The sequence below is a fragment of the Lytechinus variegatus genome, chromosome 2 (genome assembly GCF_018143015.1).
Source record: "Lytechinus variegatus isolate NC3 chromosome 2, Lvar_3.0, whole genome shotgun sequence".
In the NCBI taxonomy this organism is placed as follows: domain Eukaryota; kingdom Metazoa; phylum Echinodermata; class Echinoidea; order Temnopleuroida; family Toxopneustidae; genus Lytechinus; species Lytechinus variegatus.
The window spans coordinates 27,032,915-27,052,252 of NC_054741.1; the positions used below are offsets into that span (position 1 = coordinate 27,032,915).

The window sequence follows — 19,338 nt, forward strand, 5'->3', positions numbered from 1 at the left end:
CCTTACACGAAATGCTCCCGAGAAGACAAGGAGTATTCATAAAAATGACGAGATATGACCTAAAAGAAATCTTCTTTTCGGTTGAGGTTGAGGTTATTGTCGTCAAAGCTGCACTTCTGATGAACGTCTCAGTCTAAATAAAGTTACAAAAAAAATATTTTCAAACAGCCAGGTTTGTGAATTAGTTTTGGAAAATTTTCAATATTAAACAACGATCCACGACCGAGAAAAAGAAAAAAAAGAAGCAAATGAAGGCTAAGGAAAGGAAATATGGTGACATGTGATTTTATTTTTCTAAAATATCATGTCAAAATCGAATTAGATTTTCATTTTAAAGATATCAAATATTTGCTTGCTCGCGTCTTTGTTTTTCATCTAATGCCATTAATTGTGCCCCCTTTTTTTAGCTCATTAAACCAATAGACTGCATGCACATCGAGTGTAACGTGCTTTGCCTTGATATCGCGTGAAACCAGGGACATATTTTATTAACGGGTCAGTTTTCAATTCATCTGTTGATGAACCTGGGGCATTGTTTCATCAATTACGCTTCTATTATCTCAACGCCGCGGGACACACGACGGTAAGTATGCATACCTAGCCTCGTTCAACCCTTATAATCATTTAGATTGCAGACTGACACCAAATTGAAGGGTCTAATTATCCGTAATAAATCAAGCAAATCAGATGCAAACAACCAAACACGGCGTATATTTGCACTGTGGTGCTATGTTATCATGCTAGTCAGACTCGCCTGTTGCTATGAATATTTGATGACGTTGGAGTACGAATATGTCTATGAATATATCAAACAAGAAACAAAAATTAAAATCTGATTAGATGTAACTGGTACACAAAGCTGGGAAATAAAATTTATGCCAAATCTTATAGAAAGCTTCCTTGTCATCTTAGCAAAAAGGATCAGACAATGTTGAAAATAGGATTAAACCAAGCGTAATACAACATGTTATTAGCAAGTTTTTCGCAATTACAACATAGTAAACGTACTGAAACTGCCGGTCAAATCGCAATAATAGCTTAGAGGTCTTTGTCGAAAATTAGTGAACCGAGATCGTCCCAAGATTCGGAGCTGACAAAAAAAATGGCAAACATTTCCTTTGTCCAGATTCTAAGACGACACTGCGATTTTGATTAACCGATTTTCGACAAAGGCTGCTTTCTCGTGAACGGCATTTGACAATAGATTCTCTACGTTCCAGAGAGCGTCTGCGTATTCGTTGCGAAAACGCCTTAATTAAGAAGAAAGGGTGTCAAGTGGGATTAAGCTAGACAGCTTCGCAGACTCTTATTAGCCCATGAACAAATACAACTAGGTCCTTTTACAATTCCTCGGGTAAATCATAACGAGCATAATTATTGGCGACGTTTCTTTATGAATAAAGATAAAACATTTGTCACAATAATGGTTTGAATGTCAAGTTTCTGTTTCTGCTGTTCATACAAAATGAAATAGCATGCTGAGATTGTTCTGTACAGAGAAAAATGAGAGTCTGTGTTGTAGGTAGGTTTTTTTAAGTTACATTTTTGTTTGTAAGTAATATCAGTAAATATGAGCATGTTTAATATACCTATCAATATAATTGTATCTAAATGTATTATGCTTGAAAAGTACAATAATGCCACAATGTAGAAAAGTACGTTTCTTTGTTCTCTTCATACCGACGATTTTTTTTCTTCTTTTATGGAAGCATAATGAAACTAATCACCAATGACTATGAATACAAGATGTCGAGTGAGTGACGAGACAGACATATGTGTATATTATACGATCAATATCAACATGTGATGGGGCATCGAATGGAATGATTACAATGACTTGTTGAATCGATAAGGCTGCTTGAAGCTTAAAGCAATTGTGGCTCGAAAAAAACCCTTATTTATTCCAGAAAACCTTCTGTCCTGTTTTTAGAATCATGTATATAAATGTCACGAATATATTTTAGGGAGTGGTGAAAATTAAATCTGGTAGATAGTTCGATGAGAGCATACACACACACCCTCCCCCACACACACCCTAACCCACCCACCCCCACACACACACCCTATTAGTAGTGTTCTGTATTGTGAACGCATGAAGGAAGGGGCACAAGTGTGATATTTTGATAGGAGCATGACAACCTACAGTAGTTTTATACTATATTTGACGACCTATAGATGTACTTTTTTTTCCATTTTCGCAGCTCTCCTTTGTTCTCTCTTTTCTTTTTTTATCATTTTTTCTTCTCAATAGTTGTAATATTATATGGGCGGTCACAACCCTTTACCCCCCCCCCCCTCTCTCTCTCCCTGTGACAATCCCCCAGAACGAATAGCGGAAAATTCGAATAATGTATGTATGTATGATAATCACATTACATGTATGTTGTATATTTATGGTATGATATCAAGAAATTAAATATAGTAATATAGTCGTTTTAAAATGAACTGATTTTAAAAGATAAGTGTGTATATTTTTTTTTCATGTAGATCAATTTAGCTATAAAAAAAAATAACGTGATAAAGACTCTCTGAAGGCAACGTTTAAACAGTTATTCATTAAAATGAAGTAGGAAGGAACTGACTGTGAAGAAATTATAAGATCAAGTCGGAGCATATTGGTGCTCCTTTACCGTTATAAATATTCCTTATGGAATGGAACCTTTTGTTCCTTGGTGTTGTACCTAAATAGAGACGGAGATGCCAGATGATGTGACACCAATGTAACGAACTGATGTCAAGACGTACATTGCACAATGAAGGTCGTCTTGTAGAGGTGATGAATGGAGTCACAGGCCACACCCCCTTCCAACAAAAAGCAAGTGGTCTTCTACCAATCAGAGAGCGCGATTCTGCGAGGCCTTAAAGGTCTACCCACTTTAAATGGTGGATTCATATCGACCTGACTTAATCTCATTAGCCGACCAAGAGCCCCGTATCGTCGCGTGCCTCGCTCGTGCCAAAACAATAAGCAATACAGGTTGCCTTGCCTTTGTCGTCCGTTTCGCCCTGGAGTACTTGTGATGTCATTCTTGAAAGGCGCTCGTACTTAAAGGTTGGGCATGTATACACCTCTCTTAGAGCAGCACTTCTCCGTCTGTTGGTCCACCTCGTCGGCCGAGAATCTGCGGCATCGCTTGAACTTGAACACTTGTAGGAGTGAAGTGAAAGCGCACACACGCGCGCGTTCGATTGCCTGACTTTCTTCTTCAGTGTGTATTACCGTCTGCGTCGTAATATCCCGCCAATATTGGGAAATCGCAAGCCAGTCAGTGTCCTGGTTTTCGAGTCCTCCAGACCCTTCTCCCTCCTGCCGACCACTTAACATGAAGTGCTTCACAAACTGGCGGCTAGCACCTCATTAGAGGACAAACTCAAAAGAGGTGAGATATGATCAAACATCATTAAACACTGGCAGAATCCGAAACTCATTTCAATTTATAATCATATTTCGTGCTTCTGATATTGTCAAAGTTGAAGCTCTTGCTTAGAAACGCCAAGACCTGCCATCAGATTTCTCCAATTTAAGTGATAGCCTATTTTTACAACGCTCCGTCAAGCACTACATGATTTCAGGGCCCCCATCAACTCAATACCCTTACCGTTGCTTTCATCTACGTTATCTTCCCGTCATAAATTCTAGCCCGTGACAGTTATAAGCGACGTAGTTCGAGCAGCGAGACGAGCAATTTACTCTGCGCCGACGAAGTAGGCTCTCGTTCTCTCGCGGGACTCTGTATTTCTAGATGGATTAGCGAAGACGTACTTAGAGCGTCGCCTGCCACCTGCCAGTATCTCCATACCCTATCAACATTCCTTGGAACGTGCTTCTCACTCACACCGCACACTCTATCCCTCACCTCGTAAAGAAACCTTCCCAGCTCTACGAAGCAGCCACGGACATTTAGAAGATTCATTCATCTTTTTGATAAATACTTCAATTATGGTATCTCAGCTGAAAAGTGGCAGTTTCGTGTGATGTATATCATTGAGTGAGCGATCGGTGCTACCTTCGCTTGGTGCGTACTTCAACCCCATGCACTCTAGCCCACAATCAATGCTCTGCTAGCTACAGTAGATGTGGACGTATTATATCCAAGGAAGAGCTCGCAGATAGCCGAATCCTTTGTAACGCGTGAGTGCCGCGGTGATTTTATGACATAATAGCGAACAACAATCTCGTCTGATAATTAATGTCTAATCATCCCACGATTTGTCTAAATTCTTCGAGGAGAAAAAAACCCCACCGAATCGTGCTTCCTGACTTGATAAACTGAATAGCACCCATTAGATTTTTTTATGATGGCATTGGGTTGATTGAGGGTTAAGTTCCAGTTTTGAAGGAAGAAACAGATTCGAGACATTTAATCCTGATTTAAAGGAACAAAAACAAAACTGTTGTCTTCATCCAAAGTGTCTTCTTACACGGTAATTATCCTGCCTGACATTCGCCGAGATGCCTCGCTCTTTCCTTGTAAAGAAGACCAAATTCTCATCATGTTCAGCGCTGTGCCCCCGGGGATATCGACCCTTACTATCCAGCAACCCCAGGCAGCCCTACCATGCCTCATCATGGTGTCAGCGTCACAGTCAACAATGGTATGTATTTGATCTTAATAGTATAATACAATGTTCAAATCTTGTGAAACGTATCATCTGCACATCATCATAAATCATTCAGTTTCAGTTCAGTTTAGTTTATTTCACTTCCATTTTCTGATAACAAACATATATACATATGTATGAATGTACAAAACAGAATAAGTGTCATAAGAATACTTCAATAATTAATTAACAAATTCGTAGGAAATAGATGGAATATATACAATTCTTTTTGTTCCAGATACATTTTGATGATTAGACAAATTATAGATTACAGTCAGCATGTGAAAATGAAAATGAGGGACTTATTAAAAAGCGAAGCTTGTAATTGTAAGTCCCTTAGGACAAATTTATAGTAATCTCATGTAATCAAAAGTAAAGTAAGACAATCTAGACTATATGAAGAACGGCAATAGGTTTGAATAACAAGGAACAACAATCATTTGAGTGTCCAGCTCGATGTTCAAAATAGTTGGTGCGAACAAATCGTGAATAAACCCGAAAATGTTATTACCTGTTACCAGAGTATTTTTTCAATATTTTTCCCATAGTTCAATATTTTTATATTTTTTCTTTGAGTAATTGATTATCATTTTGTAACACACCACTTTCTCCCATTCTTGCTTTATCAAAATAAGTTGTCTTTTCCTATTTCTGTATTTGAACGAAAAAATTAGATCCATTGATAGTGCTCTTTTTACTAAATATGCCAAATAATTTGCATAAAATGCATCTGCTGTATGAAAAATAAAATCATGTTCAAGCTCAGTTTACGGCATATTCCTATTCCCGTAGTTTAAGACGTGGATGACACCAAAATACACACGTTAATAATCAATGATTAGGTCTATATGAATGCTTAAAATCACAAGTTTTTCAAAGTTGGCTGATTTACATGTATAGCAGAATTTCCATAATTCAGGTATGCACTCGACCACTGATAATGATGGTACTTGTAAATATTTATCAGTTATCATCATTTTCGATATTGCTCTACTTTTTTGTTATTTATTTCAAATATGTTCCAGTTATATTGGATGCTTCGCTCTTTTAATGTAAAATATATTTTTTAATATATTTGAAGTTTAAAGGCAGGCAAGAATACTGGGCTATATTTAAGAAAAGAAAATGCAAACTTCCGGTAATAATGTAATGTCTTTTCAAAGGAATCCTGTATTGCGTTTTAGTTTGTGGTTTTTATGTCTTAATGTGTTAAATACAAGTTTGATATTTGTTTGTGTACTCTATGGGTATGTTTTTTTTTACATTGCAAATTCTATATGGCTATGTATTGTCATCTCTGCAATATGTTCACTTAATGTAAGTTGAATGAAATGTAGATTCGGGAAACCATTTGCCGACTATTTCTTTGCACAATTTTCAGTGATTATGGTTTTACGATAGTAGAATCTTAGGGTTAGGGCAAACTACTTAGTTTATTTTTCATTTATTTTATATATATACGCTAAAAGAATTATTCATAGACTATTGAACTTTGCAGTCAATTACCATGACTATACGGTGCGCCGTTAAGTGAACTTTAATTCGACGTGACTTTTAAAAAAGAAATTAGGGATGAAGTACGAAAGGTAATCTATAATTGGTAAATTAAAAAATACATATAAATCATGACTTTGGATGTTGAACATATTGAAAGAAAGAAAAACATCGACAGCCATGTTATCCTCATGTTGCTTTTAACAGTTTACTATTCAAATCAATAACTTAATTACTCTACGAGAGATTGAATGAGTGGGGCAATTTACTACCAGTCGTTGATAATTAAGAGGTTAAAGCTTACCCATTACCATCTGTTACGTGTTATATTACTACAAATTTACTCTGCCCCGCCATTTCACATCCTCTGATCTCGTGTTTATGCGATATGACATCTTTCTTCTTGTTCTTTTCGAGTGGAAAGGCGCATGGCAATGCATCGCATTGATAGCTTCTCCTGCTCCGTGCCTAATCAGGAGTTCTCCGCCACTAAATGAGAAGTCAACGATAACACAAATTGGCACGCACGATCCATAAGCAAATAAAAAGACCTTCTTTTTCCCCGTTAATCCGAAGGGCAACGGGGGGAGAAGAGAGAAAGTGGAGAAATACATTATTAATCAAAATTAGCACCCCGAATAATTCACCTGTGCGCTGGCCAGATCCAGAGGTGAGGAACTTCTGGAGACGATTCACGTTGCCCTTGGCATTAACCAAAAATTGAGTGCGGTAATCAAATTTTACAATCTGTAAGGGTTTTCTCCTCTTCCTTTCTCTTGAATACAGTCGAGTAGGGCATCAAATATGGGAAGGTTGTTATTTTGATAATACCCTTTGGCACGGTCAGAAAATAAAGTCTGATCACTACTGAAGAACGTCTAAGTCTGAATAGCCCTTATATTTTTCATGAATGAGAGAATTTGATTATGATTCTTTGAAATAATAAGATTCATAAAGAAATGTATATTTATATCATAATACAATATAACACACTATGCTGTATTATTTATTTTTATAAAAACAAGTTGTTCAAGATGTCATCTAGTAAACATGTTAATGGCTCTACTGATATTGTCTTAATGGACATTAATCTTGTCGATGACAAGATCATCCCTTCTCAAAAAATAAAAAATCCTCCAAAACCCCTTTACTTCTCGATATTGAATATGATTTTCAAGTTACTGGTAAGCGTAATATTTACCTATCAGACTGATGTTTAGTTTCAAAGTATTAACATTGATTCAAGGTCCTTAATTATCCATCCCAATGCATTCGTGTAAATGATGGCTAAAATCAAACTGATACAAACTGGTAGAAACACTAACTGTTGAGGGTGTAAAATATTTTTTGCGTATCAGTGAGTGAAACCGATTTGAGAAAGGGTACTCAAAAAAACATTTGGTGGCTGATATCTGGCAAATTCTAGACAATTAAATCAGGAAAATGAAAAAAGCATAACTTCAGTTTGTTAAGTTTTTTTAGGATTTACAATTTTTTACACCCTCAGCATTGTGTGCGATTTTTAAATACGAAGGGATTTGATTTCACTGACTGCCTACCGTGTCCAATCGCATGACTGACAGTTCAAAAAAAAGGTGAAAACGCAAAATTCGATTCTGTTTTTTATAGCAAGCAGTCATGCCGTAAAAATGTTCACATGAAGTGTAAATCATATTAATTCAAGTATATAGGTCAAATCGGGAATGAATAATTAATTTTCAATTTAAAAACACTCCAATTCTTCATTATTTTAATCATTGTTCAACATTGCGTATACTGGATGCGCATCGCCGATAACTTGATTGGGTAAAAGCAGAAAATATTTCTTCACGTGACCTTCGATTTATTTCTCATATATATTCATTATTATACTCTGAAGATAGGCTAAGTAGAAGGGAGCAGAATGAAAGAGGACATTTGACTTTACATCATCGTCCAGAGTTTATTTTTACTGTTGAAGCAAAATATAGGAGATGGAAATTTCTTTTCAAAGAAACCACATACCCACTGCGGTCGACCCCTTACAAGTGGGGTTATAAACACACTTAGAGTCACATCTTACAAAAAGAGAGCGTCCTTATAAACGCCAACGGAAAAGGAGGCGTATCGGACTACAACTGCTCGTAGAAGTGAGGAATAACTTCCTTGAAGAGAGGAAAAACGTTCGATTGTTATCTTCCTTCAAATTTTGACTATTCAAAGACAATTTTATGTGGTTTAATGGTAATGAAGAAATATTTCAGCATTTCACATTTCACTAGAGGGGGTCAGATGTTTCCTCTCGTATTTTAAACTTCCTATCGAGCGTCTTCCTATCATTTTGATAGGTATTATGCTTTTATGTGATATTTTCTATTTTAGTATCGCAGGAGGGTCAACATTTCTCGAAAAATGAAGTCATTCTAAATTGCTTCTCCAATCAATAATCATGATAGGAGCCTATATTGATTTTCCAACATTTTTGTAACACGGTCTGTTATACTACGCTTCTGTAATCTAACATCACTACCGTTATTGCTTTTGCCTTTTGGTTGAGTTTCAAAAGCAAAAACATATTCCCATGTTCGTCTTGTTATCTCTTAATTCATCTGCAACACGTGATGACTCCCAGTTACCCATCTTCACCGCCGCTAGTCTTGGTATGTAAATCAAGTCTCCTCACAGGCTCGCCCCCGACACGGCACGGTTGAATTCAACAAGTAGTCTGCTTTTAATGGCACTCCACTCTGTTCATTCGATCTTCCTCCTTTTCCCGCCAAAAACCGCCTCCGGGCAAATCAGACGAGAGATATGTAACCCAAGATGGGGCTCCTATTTTTTCGCGGCCCAAAAAAACCTCTCCGTGCACTCATCAACGGCATTCTCAGCCGCAAGCTTTCGATTCTTATCATTTCTATTTTCCGCCCTTTCTTTCGCACTTAATTTCCATCTTATATCGTTGTTAGCGAAAGGGTTCAAAACAGAAATTTGTCCAAGTTCAATTGCTTCTTTACGAACGTCTCCATTGCCGCAAACAAAACAAAATCAGGCAAAAATTAACGGAGATAAAAAAAAAGATGGGTGAATTGATATAAATGGAGGTCGTGTGTCCCCCTGGGGACCGGGGGCAGAGTAGCGGAGCAAAATTCTGTGAAGAAAGGAATAAGATAACATGAAATGCTATACAAAGGAGTGGGGTAAAAGAGCAATAAAGACGGTTTTGTGGCCGCAAGATACAGAATTTATTAGAAATGTCTTCCTTGCATCATGATTAGAGATCGTGCCAGGATAAAAACAGACCAAGGGAAGATAATTTTGTAATTTTGCCTCTTCCTTAGAGAATAACCATGTTTTTTAAACCACAGTTGTGCGAAACAACAATGCATACACTACCCTGATGCAAGCCTCCTTTTCTGCTTACCTACTACAGCTGTGATTTCACTAAAAAGTTCTAATATTATTTTTATCATTTCTATGACTTGTATGTCATGTGTACGTTTGGCAAGGAAAGAATGCTGAATAATGACCAAAGTCTTCCTTCTCCATTTAAGTAATTACACATGTTGCATTGCTATTTCATAAAATGTCATCACACCACATTTTCATTCAATAATATTTTAAAATTAAAACAGTTTATGTTAGGGGAGGATCCAAGGGAAGAGGATGAGAGATCATTCTAATATTAAAGAGATTGATGTAGAGAAAGGGTTATTTTAAGGACAACAATTATAGTAAACGGATCAGTATAGACATGGACCAAGATAGACTATAAGGACAGCAAAGGGCAGTGAGAGTTCATTGTCAATCAACAGGGTTAACTCATTTTTAGCCTTCAACGTTTTGAGAGAAAAAGGGGGTAGAAAATATTTGGAATGAATTATCGACTGTCAAAGTGGTGGGATTCGGAGAAAGCTCTACCAATACTGCAAATATGGATCGCACGGGAGATGGGAGACCAGTATATACAAAGATGTCGACTATAGATTGGTACGCGAATAGAACTGGAAGTGTCTCATTTATACCTGGCACGATGAAAGTGTGTGTACAGGTTTGATCCCCCATCCATCTTCCGAGAGCCGTCCATTGAATTTGGGTGGATATATGAAGGGAGAGAAAAAAGGAATGGCAGGGAGTAGGAGAAGACGATAGATAATGAGAAAATAAAATATTTCTGAAAAGATGGGGAAGATAAGGAAAGAAAAAGATTTAGTCGGTATAGAGAGCCGGGAAGAGTGCATGAGATGGGGGATCTAACGATAAGTAGTATGGCACACACCTGCGCTCTGAGATGACGTCACTAAATCTGAGTGATTCGTCAGGCTTTGCCGAAAGCTGTCTCATGGAAGACAACGAAAGAATGTGAGATGGAAAGAATAGAGGCTAGCGAAGAAGATGGTGAAGAAAAAAAGAAGAAGAACACATGAGAGACAACCAATATCTCTGATTATTGAAGTAATTGTTTGTTAAAATCGCTGCATAATTAATATGCGGGGTTTTTTCATATTCTATTCCAAGATGAAACGAGAACGGACGAAACTATGTAATTCCTATTATCTAATTTCCTAATTTAACTGCAAAAGGGAACACATCTCTGCTGATTTCAAGACATCAGTACTGCTAAAAGTAGAGCTTTAAAGAAAAAAATATGTAATTTAGCAGTAATTATTCTCCTTGAATATGCAATGAACTATAGTCTCGCCAAGGAAATTAAGATACTTGAAGATAAGATGCGCCACTAACCGTGCTAACATTGCTATCATGTAAAGGTCAACCTTTGCATGCTCCAAATGACAAAGAGAACATGTTCCAGTTATCAGATATCGGCAACTACTTGGTTTGCGTAGGCCCGTCTCTTTGTTTTGAGGAAGTACCAAGGAGTGGGCGTAGCAACCTGCCTGCGAATTGGCGCCATGTTGCTAATTGCAGCAGCCACACCATCGGAACGAACCCCAAAGCGACCGATGGCACGCCATTGGAAATAACCTTAAACCATCGACCGGTGAAGCCGATGTGACGGGGTGCGTTGTAAGAAAACGCTTGCAATCAGTTGCAAAATTCGGATGCAAATCTAAATATGATGGATCGATTTTAACAAAAGCAAGTCGATTTGCACTTGTTGCTGCAAGAAGGAGACCATCGATCAATTGCAAATTGGCAATGAAATGCCATACATTCAATTGATTTGGGGACCTAAGATTGACTTACGATCAATCGTACGTTTCTGTGACACCCCATTAGCATTGCAGACACGGTCATTTTGCGGCGTCTGTTAAATGGCGAACTTATGAAGCTAGTACAGCCACATCTTAACCTAAGACAAAGTCTTTGAAAATGACTATCATGCAACCCGGTATCTTTAATGTGACCAATTAGAGTATTTGAGCAATACCGGTTCGGCAGTTTTGGGGTGCACCAAATAGGTTTTTAAAAGAAACCAGTATTGTGTTTACTGGTAAAAGACAACAACATCGGTTTTATTCTAAATATGTATTTATTCTAAATAATCTGTGGTGTATACCGGATTAATGGAATTTTCAATTGTGAAATGGGAAATTCTTCTTAAACCATCTATCAAGCGACATAAAAAGGGCTATCATCAGATCATTTTAATTAATGCGGGCACAATGGGGTAAAATATCATTCAGCTTGTATTGATAATTTCGAAAACTATTAAATATAGCACTTCGGATTCATGTTTATTCACTAGAACATTTATGACTACGTATGACATGTATGATTTGCAAAAGAAAATGTCTTTATAAATTTAAATCAAGTTGTCTTGCGTTGTAGGCCTTTTACATTAGAATCAAATTAATTGCGTAGTTAATCATAGAGAAATCAGAGAAACTTGACTCTCGAAATAAAACAAAGGCTTCCTCTCTACAGGCGATTGTGTGCCACCCAATAACATATTCCTTAATAATTATGAAACGCCTATTGAGCCTGCCGCCCACAAAAATATTGGAACAGACGGACATTGGTCTTTATGAACGGAACTAGTTAAATCCTTGCGATTATCCCCAATTACATCTGAATTGCCAACAATCAGACATGTGGTCAAAGAGCATTGAACTCCTACAGAAGAAAGGCGGAGTGGGGGTAAAATTGACAGTAGATGACCGCATGGGTCCCAATATTAAAATATGCGAAGGCAAAAGGATGCTTTGACAAACTGACGATTAAAAAGGAAAAGGCATCTTGTTTCGTTACGCGTCATTAGCTTTGCATTGGCGCACTAATAATGGATGTATTATGAGCAGAATATGGGATTTCTCGGTTCGAGTGAGCAATTTGGGTCTCATATTTTGCGGTATTAAGCGTAAACCCAGCCTTCATTTCTATAACGTCTGATTTTTCACTCTTATTGTTTTTACATCTCTGACATACATGAAATACAAAACAATGTGGTCGCGAAGAACAAAAAAAAATATTATATAAAATCATTTAGTGTACTGCGAGTAATGTATCGATAATCTGTAAGAGTTCCTATATCGTTACGTATTGGAAAGCAAGCAGGGAATAATATATTTTTTCACTTCTATATATCGTTGTTTGTGGTTGTCTTCGGGGATGGCGAGTGTTTTAATGTATTGAAAACTGGATTAAATTTATAAGAATTAAATGGTGGGAAAACAAGAAAAGTTGGGAGGCTGGTGTACATGGAACAGAAAGGGCTATTGCTTGGTAAATATATAAGCAGCATTCTGCGTGTTCGTGAATTTCAGCTCATTGATTAATTACTTAATCAAAGATTTTAAAAGAAGTAAAATTACTATTTTCAAACAATTTTAATGCATTCGTTCATATTGTTGACGACAGTATTTAGTCACATCATTGTTCGCCTCTCCATTTTGAGAGATTCTGTCATATCCCTTCCCATTGTTTTTTCTTGTTCCTTCTTTATTTTCTCATTTTGATCGATTTCTTTTCTAGTTCTTATCTCATTTCATGAATAATTCATGAATACTATATTTTACCCACTTTCTCCCCTCCTCCTCATTCTCTCTCTCTCTCTCTCTCACACACACACACACACACTTAAGTATTTGAATTTGATTGTACTACTTATATGATTTCAGCATTCTGTATATCTAATCGTCTTCGCTGCGATTGATAAATGAGTACATAAATTATGGAAAAAAGATGTTGCTTCTATATGATCCACGAAGTTTCCAACATGGTTCACATCTATAGCGAGATTTTAAATCATGATTAATTTGTTAAGAACTATATTTTTCGAAAAAGGCAATTAAAAAAACACATCAAAGCCTTGGAAGATGAGGTATGACTCACAATATCGTTACATTTATGTGAATGAGTGCATTCTTGGCCTCGTCTTGTTTGCAATGCAATCATAATACGTTTTAAGATGCGTATATATATTGGGGACTATAAACCGAACTCCAAACAGCTGTCCAAAGATCGAGATGCCCGATGCAGTCACACTGGCGAGGCCGACTCCAGACCGATCGAAATTATTACGTTGATTTCAGTAGCAAAGCATCGATCGGTTTTGGATATGGTATCGTTGGTGTGACCGTAGCCTACGATTCGTAAGAACGTTCTCCGTGCAAAGCGATACGTTGAGTGTTGAGATGGAGACAGAATGGGGAAAGTGGGAATGCAATGAGAATGGAAGTAAACATGATAGGAAGGTGGACTCTAGAATCATCCTCACATCAAGACCTTGTTTGAAGTAGTCATGGTGTAGAAGAAGAGCCACCTATAATTGGTGGAAGAGGCATTAGTTCGATCTTCCCAGGGCAGCAGATGCCTGTATTTGCTTGGCGATACAAGCACGCGCGCAACAAGTCTCTTGAATAATGAAAAAAGGATGCCGGGCAAGCTCGTTGATCAATCCTCACGCTCGGGCGAACTCAAATTGGAGGGAAAAGGTTAGCATCCCAGCTACATCCATCATCCGCCTACTGCTATCTCCCTATCCTCCCAATCTATGCATCAAGCTTCACAAACTATTTCATGTCCTTTTCTTCCATAATCTATCCCAATAGATCGATGTCCCCACCCCACCCCTCTTTCTCTCTCCCTTCCCTTTCTCTACATTGTAATGTATACTAATAAGATATTCTAACTTCGCCTCTGCCCATCTTAAGCTGCTTTTCTATATCCATGAATCCATGCATACATGACATATCCCAATAACAAACGGACATATCTCACAACAATATAAGGTGGATTACTTTTTTTTTTGGGGGGGGGGGGTTAGAGTGAAATAATCCAATATATAACAATTGCTCGATTCACTCATTCTATCGAAACTAATATTAACCCATTTTTTATGCTTTCCCTTAATTCGGATACATGTTTCATTACATTAATAACATAGCAGCGAAGTGCAGTTATTTCACATCGTCATTAACTACCAGGCACTATTATCCTTATTGATGCGGTTGTTATTGGTAGTAGGCGCAGCATGCTTCTGTTCGAAGCTCCTTGCTTTCTCCAACTCCCACAACAGGCAGCCCTCCACAGGTTTTTTTTCTTCTGACCGCAGCCAAACATACTTCAAGAAAAAAATGATTGTCAGGCTCTCCTTTCACAAATCTCCTTCTCGGTTTTCTCCCTTAATGATATCAGTCCAATCAGGCGTGCAAAATGAACATATGTATGGTGCACCACCGCAATGAAATAAATTCACTCGTTGGCCATGTTAGCAGGCGTATTGAGCTCCCCGCAGTCTATGGACTCCAGTACACACATTATGTGCAAATGTACCTGTACTTTCTTCGGCAGATAATCCTTTAAATCTGCTCTGACTGTATTTCATAATTTTATGACGACTTTAAGAATATAAAAGCAGTATATCAAAGTAAGTGTAAATGAAGAGGGGAAAATTCATGAAGTGCAAACTGAACTATTCTATTTGCAATCTATAGCAATAGGTAATAATTGTTCTTCAATTTGCTCGTTTCGAGCAGTTTTTTAATCTGTTAAAATAACTCGATTAATATTTGGTTTCTAGTACATAAGGAATGGGGATACTAGATATTATGAACTTTATATTTCAGGCTGATTAAACCCCATGGTCTAAAACTTTCGAGTTGTGTGTAAAGATATAGGTTGAAAAAAGATAGAAGTATAGAAAGGGTATGTCATTGAGTAATTGTCAACACCTTTATTTTTCTCACACAATGCAGGGTACATCCATGACATCACTCCATCACCGTCATCCCCTCCGACTGAGCCGTTGATGATCACCAACCTTCTCAACCATCACCATGAAGAACCACCGTCTCTACCAAGCTCACCAGAAACCGTTACAGACTCCACGTCTAGAGACTTTGACATGGACAGCGGGATCCTCAGTGTTCAGAGCAAAGGACAGCTTTTTCTGTCCTATGAAGCATTTTTGATAACGGACGGACGATCACGCCGTCGCGCGTTACAAAACGGTGGCAGCGGTGGGATGATCGGACCGGGTATTGATCAACAGCACGGCCAGATAGATGGATCCTTAGCCGCCGTAGCCAACAGACCTAAATACAAGTGCAATGAGTGCGGGAAGCAGTACGCGACCTCTTCCAATCTTTCAAGGCACAAGCAAACCCATCGCAGCCTCGATAGCCATCTTGCCAAGAAGTGTGAGGTCTGTGGCAAGGTGTACGTCAGTATGCCTGCCCTGGCCATGCACGTGCTTACGCACAACCTGAAACACAAGTGCAATGTCTGCCACAAGTCCTTCAGCCGTCCCTGGTTGCTCCAAGGCCACATGCGTTCACATACGGGCGAGAAGCCCTTCGGCTGTGCACACTGTGGCAAAGCATTCGCCGACCGCTCCAACCTCCGCGCCCACATGCAGACGCATTCGGCTTACAAGAACTACAAGTGCAAGCGTTGCGACAAGTCGTTTGCCCTCAAGTCATATCTGAACAAACACTACGAATCGGCCTGCTTCAAACTGGATGGAGAGATTAGAGACGACATGATGACGTGTACACCGTCGCCCCTGTCTGATGCTGAAAATATATCGGTCGATGGAAACATTTCTACGTGATCAAATTAGGAGAGAACAATGGAACAAGCAAATAAGTATCTTACAATCCAATACGAACAAACGCCTTTTATACGAATACTAGATTTTATAAGAAAATATTTCAGTGAGGAGATACAGCTTAGACATGTTTGCTGACATTAGCATCGGTGATGTATCAATGAGACAAAGTATTTTTCAACATTGATCAAATAAATTGTTATATTTATGATGGTGCAATTAATAATCATTTTCTATGGAAGGCATTCATAATTCCATTTTTTTCTGAAATTTTTCAGTGTTACTATTATGTATAATTCGTGTTGTAAATGTAATTATCTGGAAACTAACTTTCCGATAGACGAGTATGCAAGCAATAAACATAGTAGTTTGTAGACAACCAGGGGTTGTATTAAGAGCATTGTGCAATAAATATTATATCAATAGAATATGAAATAAATCAATCATCTCAGCAGATAATTGTATGTAAAAAATATTTAAAAACGCATCGCTTTCTTCAAATACTGGAATTTCGCTAAAAGAAGTTTATATACATTTGAATACCAAGCACTGCAAAAACAGAATAGCGGTGTCAAATGTGCACGACATTTAATACAAGCAGTTTACACCAGTGACAACATTAATGGTTGCGTCAACACTCAATGGTGTTATTATTACGCACTGATTGTGTTTGTCATTTTAACACTACACTACTTGGTGTGTTTGTTTTTTCAAACTGCATGGTGCATGAAAACGTCCTAGGGTGTAGTCCTGTCAGGCACTAGGCTAGATCTGGACGTTAGTAGTTATTTGTTTGGAAAACCCTACACCCATTCACCTCTAACAGTGTAAACACACCGTCTTTTCACTTCCTTTCACGAACAGGAAGTGAAATGTCGGTGTGTGTGGGTGTGTGCACAGTGTGTGGGGTGAATGTAAGTAGGGTATTTCCAAACAAACAAAAAATTAATGTACTAACGTCCAGATCTAGTCTAGTTAGACATGGACTGTTGGCATGGTTGGTACCTTTAACATCGTATTTCACAGTGTATAATACTATGTGCTAAGCAGTCTTTTCTTGATTTTATTTAGGCCTATTTATGTCGCATATTTAAAAAGGGTAGCTCGCAGTTAATTAAGAAAATGTATGACACAAATCAATAAGACGTTTCACAATTGTTAATCAAATGTCAATGATGTCGAGAGTTTAGACTCGGGCTTGAAGTGTGCGATGGTCATCAATAGCTCTAAATGATACTCTGGCTCATGATAAGTGAACATTTGTATTCTTCCAACGTATTACAGTATTACAATTAGCATGATCCAATGACATATACAAATTTTATTGAACAATAATACCAGTGAATCACTTTTTCATAATTTGTACAAAGTTCAATAATGATATGTTATATAATTTAAATAACTTTCTTGAAAATTATGAACTTTCTTATCCCAAATTCTAAAAAAAAATACTTGTTTCATGATAAACTGATAAAATCCTACAAAAGCATGTGACTCAATATGTATATATATATTTGAGAATTTCCGGGGTGATAATAGCGTGATAAGTGATTGGTGTAAATTATGATCTGTATTTTTCATGATTGGCAAATGTGTTTCTTTATGTCATTTTGCAGAAAACGCAATAAATGTCCCCATTGCACTGTTATTTGCAACGCACATTGGCGATTTTCCAAGACCCAAAATAACGGGGCACATTGATAGATAGACGTAGACAGCTACTTAAGCTAAATCTATATAATTCGATAAAGTTTAAGATTGTTTTTATTCTCAAATGATTGATTGTAAATATTGTGTATAATATTTCATACTTTTTGATACTCATTCGAAGCTGAAATGTACCTGTATGTAAAGTATTTTTAAGCAAAGAGAAAGCAATATTTCGTGATATCCAGATAGCTTGAGAACGTATTTCGTTTATGAAAATAATAAAATCATTATGATATTTGAAAACTGTCACAAATATTCCTCCATACAGTCTATTAAAAAATCATATATCGATATGGACCTTCCAAAATTGTGCATCGAATTCGCAAACAATATTAAGAAAATTGTCACATTAGAACACACTTGGGAATATGTTCAATTTTGCACCCTTCAAATAGATCTTCTTAATTTGCAACTGAAGAAACTTTTTTTATTATTTCATAGGGGTGTAGTTTATAGCAACACTTTGCCCCGTAAAGGGTGCAGAGTTGGACCCTCTACTGTAAGAAAGGTAAAAAATAACACGCATGCATCTTTCGGAACCCTTAAAGGTGTAACCGTATAACGTGTACCGTTTAAGGTTCAACCTTGTACCATTTAAGGTGCAAAATGGGGTGCAATCGATAGAGAAAGGGTACATATTTGCACAATGTTCATGTGGTGTGCAAGTTAACAGGCAGAAGGGTGGTGCTATCTACGCATTGAGGGTACAGAATTTTCTTGGTGTCTCGATCCCTTCAGTTACAAACAAATTGAGTCAAATCAAGTAGCCACATCAGCTCTCACTTTTCCAATGGGTATAATTGAAACGAACCAAAGAATGCCTTTGTATCAAGTATTTGATTATTCTATCATGTCTATAAATGAATGATCTTTAGAAATTTATGATACCAGTGAAACTATGACATGATGCATTGGCAGTTTTGGATGCAGGTTATACTAAACAAGTGCGATAAAACTCATTGATGATTATTATTTTTTTCATCCTTATAATTGCTAAGATTATTTTCATTGCTATTTTCATCATAAACATTATTACATTCAGTATTAGGAGTAGAAATATTGGAAGCACAATTATTATTCTTATTAATATCATCAATAGTATTATTATTATTATTATCCCTGATTATAATTATTCTTATCATTATCATTGTTATTAACATTATTATCCTTTATTTTATTGCAATTCAAATCACTATCATCATTGATATCGATATTGTCGTTGATTAACTAACGACGATAGGGCCTTTCGTCGTCCCATACAGTGTAAATTTGACAATTCGAACATTCCTGGATATCGAGCGAAATGGAATATGAATATGGTAAAGGGAATTAGTATGTGTTATTTTCCGCAAATAAATACTTTGTACTGCAAGATGTGTTTGTTTTATAGAGAAATGGACGATACACGTGCAATATTTTTAGCATCTCATATCATTCTACAATGTTTGTGTATACTATAGGAGTGGCACGAATTGACGAGAATAAAGTTAACGTTTTTCGCGAAAGTGTTTCATCGGTATTTCTTTTTTTACTTTGTCTAC

At 37.2% G+C, this 19,338-nt stretch overlaps 1 protein-coding gene across 1 annotated transcript; it reads left to right on the plus strand.

Moving 5' to 3' along the window:
- The first annotated feature begins 3,620 nt into the window (after positions 1-3,620).
- On the plus strand, positions 3,621-17,236 carry LOC121407721 (transcriptional repressor scratch 2-like). The gene is made up of 2 exons (XM_041598911.1): positions 3,621-4,596; positions 15,234-17,236. The coding sequence occupies exons 1-2, from the start codon at positions 4,560-4,562 to the stop codon at positions 16,088-16,090; spliced, it is 894 nt and encodes a 297-aa protein (XP_041454845.1). The 5' UTR covers positions 3,621-4,559; the 3' UTR covers positions 16,091-17,236.
- The last annotated feature ends 2,102 nt before the right edge of the window (positions 17,237-19,338 follow it).

Excerpts from the sequence above, each read along its gene's own strand:
- LOC121407721 (XM_041598911.1), top strand. The coding sequence starts at position 4,560 with ATGCCTCATCATGGTGTCAGCGTCACAGTCAACAATG. Across the intron at positions 4,597-15,233 it reads CAGCGTCACAGTCAACAATG|GGTACATCCATGACATCACT; the intron begins GTATGTATTTGA and ends CACACAATGCAG.